The sequence below is a fragment of the Hydra viridissima genome, unplaced genomic scaffold, assembly GCF_058129835.1.
Source record: "Hydra viridissima isolate aposymbiotic clone 2 unplaced genomic scaffold, HvirCarnegie_v1 scaffold_2, whole genome shotgun sequence".
NCBI classification, from domain to species: Eukaryota; Metazoa; Cnidaria; class Hydrozoa; order Anthoathecata; family Hydridae; genus Hydra; species Hydra viridissima.
The window spans coordinates 13315120-13320054 of NW_028324301.1; the positions used below are offsets into that span (position 1 = coordinate 13315120).

Here is a 4935-nt window from a genome sequence, read left to right on the forward strand (position 1 = left end):
CTAATTTTGATAGTATACTATGTAAAGTTTCCTAGAACTACTAAGACTTGCCGATTCTGGCGCATTTCCATTTTCTATAGAAAAAATGACATATCGGGTTCTGACGCATTGACATTTTTATAATTCTGCATCCTGATTTTCTGCAATCATGAATTGTGTATTCTGTCACATTGTGATTTATAAAAATACCGCATTAGTATTTTTATAATATAGTGATTTGCTATAGTTAATGAATTCAAGATGGCGTCGTGTTTTTAATTTTTTTAATTTTTTAATTTCTGCAATCATTTTTGTTGACTTACCTTTTTTGTGTCCTCGTGTTCTAGACCAAAGAGTTGATCATAGTCCATAAATGTAAAGCACGGTTTTATAATTAAAAGGTCGGGGTAAAATTCCATCCGAGTTTTGCAAACAGATGGGAGCAAATGTCGTCGTAAAATCTTTTCTTATCAATGGTTTTTAAAACTGAAAAATCTTCTGCACGACAAGGATGACCTCTATTTTGGAGCAGTTGAAACAAAATGTACTGGACATTCATAAAACTTTTTCTTTTTAATTCTTTCGGTTTGTCTTTTCCGTACACCAGATCGTATAAGAAAGACAAATCCTTGAAATCTTTGATGAGCTGTTCTTCGAGGTATTCTATATCGTCTCGCTTACCGACAAGCACGTAATAGATATAGTTGGCATTTTCATAATGGTTTGTATAATTGAGTTGTTTTAAAAAGATTAAAATGTGTTCTTTGGTAATGCGAGAATATTTCACATGCGTATTTTCAGAATGAACTAATAAGTTTAACGCCTTGAATTTTTTCTCTAATTTTTCAAAGACTTCTTCAGGAATCTTACAGTTTTGTTTGCCTTGATATTGTTTGATGCACTCTTGAAAGTGAATGATGCGTGAGTAAGTGTATTTGTTCACCGAATTGGATCGGTCGTAGTCTTTATTGGGAACAGTTGTTTCTAACATTTCTTGCTGACCTGAACACACGAGACAGAATTTTTTATTGCTGTCGTCCATCTCAAACTGGCTGGGATCGTTGTTGATGCAAAACTTGCATTTGGTGCGTGAGACAAGTGTCTGAGTGATTTTAATATCGTTCCACTGTCGTTGAGAAAGCGTTTCTTCCGCGATGGTAAAATATTGACGTTGAAGCTGGTTTTTTTCCTCGTCAAATTTAGCACGATCTTCAAACGAAAGCTGTGTTTGTAAAATGTCTTGGTATCGCTGGATGAGGTGATTTGTCTTAGCGATAAACGTTATTTTCTCGGTCTTGCGTTTATCCAATTCTTCTTTAGCCTCCAACAGATGCTTAATAGCTTCATCTGACAGGTCGTGTTTGTTTTCCAAAAGAAGAGATATGGATTTCAAGTGTGCTATATCGTCAAGATTATCCTTGTCAAACTTGTCCATAATTTTTGTGTTTAATAAGACAATGCTCATTTTTTAATGAGAGATAGTTCATTCTTTTAATTCGTCATCGTATTTTCTATTCTACAGTAAACTATAGTGAAAAAAAATTTTTTAAAAATGACTTAAATAAAATTCTTTTTATATAAAATGAATGCGATATATAAAGATGATCTTATTAATATGCTTAGTGGTGAAGAGGTGAAATGTTCTACTGATAAATCTAGTCAATATATTAAATTCGAAAAAAACGTTCGAAAGCTTCCAAAGTGTGTTAAAATATCGTTTATAGAAATGATTAAAACAATACCATTAGAAGAAATTTTAATACTCTTAAAAAATTCTTTTGATACACATAATCGTATTGAAATGAGAAAAACAAAGGTTAAAGGGTTATCGAATGCTTTCTCGGTAAAAAGAATTTATCGGCATTATAATGGAGAAATTGTTGGTAATGCGAAAGCAAATTTAGATACAAGTAAAGAATAATTTTATATATCTTTATATATAAAATTTACATTTTTCATAGAATAGCACCTAAAAAGGGAATGCTATTAAAGGGTGAGTTCGGTCCGAGCAATAATCCAGATCCAATAGATTGATAACCATTTCCATTTTTAACAAAAAGTCCTTCACCCATAGTAGGTTTCACCCAAGGTCTTAAAAAGACTCCTGATCCTGCAGCAGTCATTTTCATTCCACTTCCATTCTTTTTCAAGTAAACGATTCCTCTTCCTGCAATTTTATCAACCATAGCAGAGCCAGCAGAAGAGCCTACTCCTGCTAACAATCCAGTGGCGAGAGCAGGAACTACTCTTGTTGCAAGTGTGCTACCTAACATACCTAGTAACGGTAGAAGAGCACCGATGAATCCACCTTCAATGGTTGAGTTGTGTGCAAGTTGTCTTTTGCTCAGTTTGAGTGTAACACCTTTACCAGCTTCATACGCTTTTGTAATTTTTTTCAATTGCGCATGAGTGATAGCGAGAATATGTTCACCGTTCAAGTCTTGATGAGATAGTCTTATATTGACATCAGTCTTGTCTTGAATCGCTTTTTTAATTTTATCAGATTGACTTTGTGAAATGTTTAATTTTACTTTTTGGTAACTCATTTTTTAAATAAAAGAAAAAAAATTATCGTTGAACAGCGCTGCTCGTAAAAAGATCTTGAAGCACAGAGGTTATTCTTTCTCTCACGTGAAATCGGAGGATAATGTCTTCACCTCTAAAGTCGATCAAATTACCGTTTTGATCTAAAATTCTTGTTTCCATTCTTGAAATTCTACCCACCATGATAGGCAAGTATATCAAGTGGAAAGGTTTTTCGCTAATTTTGTAGCCTGGAGGAGTGTCAGGATGAAAAGAGTAAATGTCAGATGTTCTTTTTCCGTTATCATAAGATGCTCCGATCGCATCGTTTGTGATTCTGATGATGGTCACATCGTCTATTCTCGAAAGTGCTTCAGACTCGTAATAGTCAATATAACTTGTGACTTTATCTGGATTAGCTGGATCTTCTTTTTTCTCTACATAGGTATATTCTGCTTTATTAAATCCAAGAACAGGAGCTAAACTGTTGTTCACGTTGAAATCCACCCAATATTTTGTTGTAGCTCCAGGTTTTCCAAATTTCAGAGTAGATCTTAAAGTCATTAGGTTTGCACCGATAACAACACCATCCTTTCTATACAAGTTTCCAAGTTGTTTTTCCATTTCCTTCTGAAGATAATCATTAATCTCGTTAATTTCATACGCTCCTTCTTCGATGTAAATGGTGTAGCTGTTTGAACCAGCGTTAGGACTGTATCTGAAAACATTATTTGTCGAATTGATGTTGGTATAGCTGTGAATAGTGTCAAAGCCGACAAGGGCCATTTCATACTTTTTATTAGGTTCAAATTCAATGGGGTTGTCAAACTCGGTTTGGATGACGCTGTTTCTTATGGTTGGAGTTTCTTTTTTTGCTTTTGCAAGGAGATAAAATCCGCTCATCTTTTTATATAGAGTTGGGAAAATAAAAATTGTCAAATCCGCTTCGATATTTTCCACAATCCTTTTTAGAGGATAAATCAATGACGGCAAATCCGTGAGGTTGAGACCAGCAATATTTACAAAACTTTTTAAACTCTTCTTTTTCCATATCGCTGGATACATGATCTTGATAAATGTGGTTTATGTTTTTAAAGTCTTGAGGAAACAAGCAAATGAAATTAGCATTTTCTCGAATGGTTTGTCTAGGCAGCATAAAATAGTTTTGAGCGAGGTAAAAGCAGTCAACGTTAGAATGTCTTCCTCGGATGTAATATTTTTCACATTTGTTTTGTTTGGTCAATTGCAAATCGTCAAAGATCATTAAATTGTTTTTGGATGAATCAAGATCTTCAGGATTAGGCACATCGTCAGCCGTTTCGAAAAATTGGCATTCCATATCCTCTGTGTTATCCCATTTTTTTGAAATTTCATTAATAACGCATTCAGGGCTTACGTTTAATTCCTCAATTTTGCTTTGAATGTTAAACAAATCAAGAATAACTTCCTTTGGCAATTTCTTCTCGAACGAGTTTTTGAGTATTTTATATTCCGGTTGAAAAAGAGATTTTCCAAACACTTGCAAATGATTATAGTCTAACCACCCAGGTCTTAAAAGTAAATTGAGTAGCAACGTTGTTTTTCCACATCCTGATTTCCCAATAATGATTCCACGTATACTTCTAGGTAAAAGCTTGTTATTTTTCCTTTTGTTTTTATTTACATTCCATGACAAATCAATCACTTCCATTTTTTATTATGTTGAATATAAAAAATGTATTGTGTCAAATGCAAAAGAATAACAGAAACGAACAACTTGTACCATTCTATAAGCAAGAGCAATAGAAATATGCTTAAAGGAACTTGTACCGTCTGCGGAAGAGGCAAATGCAAGTTTGTTTCTGCGAATGAAGTCAATGGAGGAGACTTGGTGGAGTCGATCAACAATTTTTCAAAAAAAATAAAGCTTCCATGGGCAAAATTTCCAGGAGAAATGCACATTCCAGGAATGAATTTTGCAGGACCTGGAACCAATTTAGACAAAAGACTCACATCCACAGACATGTATCAAGAGTGGAGCAAACCGGTGGATAGAGTAGACAATGCAGCATACCACCACGATTTAGCTTACAAATATTTAAACGATGTTAAAAGCAGAAATGTAGCAGATCAAATGATGCTTGAAGAAATGAACTCCATTCCAAACCCCACTCAAAAAGAGATAAACGAAAGAAAACTGATCACTCCCATCATCAAAGCCAAAGCTAAATTCGGTCTAGGTGTATCTGTTAAAAAAAAGCACCGGAGAACCTGAAATGGATGGATCTAAAAAATCGTAGATTTTCATTATTCCAAAAAACGAGTTAAATAATTTTCTTTTCTATATAAAAGAAATGAGTTTTATTACAATTGAAAATTTTGATGAGAGTAAATTATCAGTTGGAGAAATTTACGCAGCAACCAAACCAGTAGTCTATCAAAAAGTGCCAGTAA

The 4935-nt window shown here is 33.9% G+C and overlaps 1 protein-coding gene across 1 annotated transcript; it reads right to left on the bottom strand.

The window, feature by feature from the left end:
* Positions 1 to 3409: 3409 nt before the first annotated feature.
* LOC149892045 (uncharacterized) lies at positions 3410 to 4192 on the bottom strand. Its single transcript, XM_090077728.1, has one exon. The coding sequence runs from the start codon at positions 4190 to 4192 to the stop codon at positions 3410 to 3412; it is 783 nt and encodes a 260-aa protein (XP_089933854.1).
* Between the last annotated feature and the right edge of the window lie 743 nt (positions 4193 to 4935).

Coding starts and splice junctions, on each gene's coding strand:
- LOC149892045 (XM_090077728.1), bottom strand. CDS start 4,192: ATGGAAGTGATTGATTTGTCATGGAATGTAAATAAAAACAAAAGGAAA.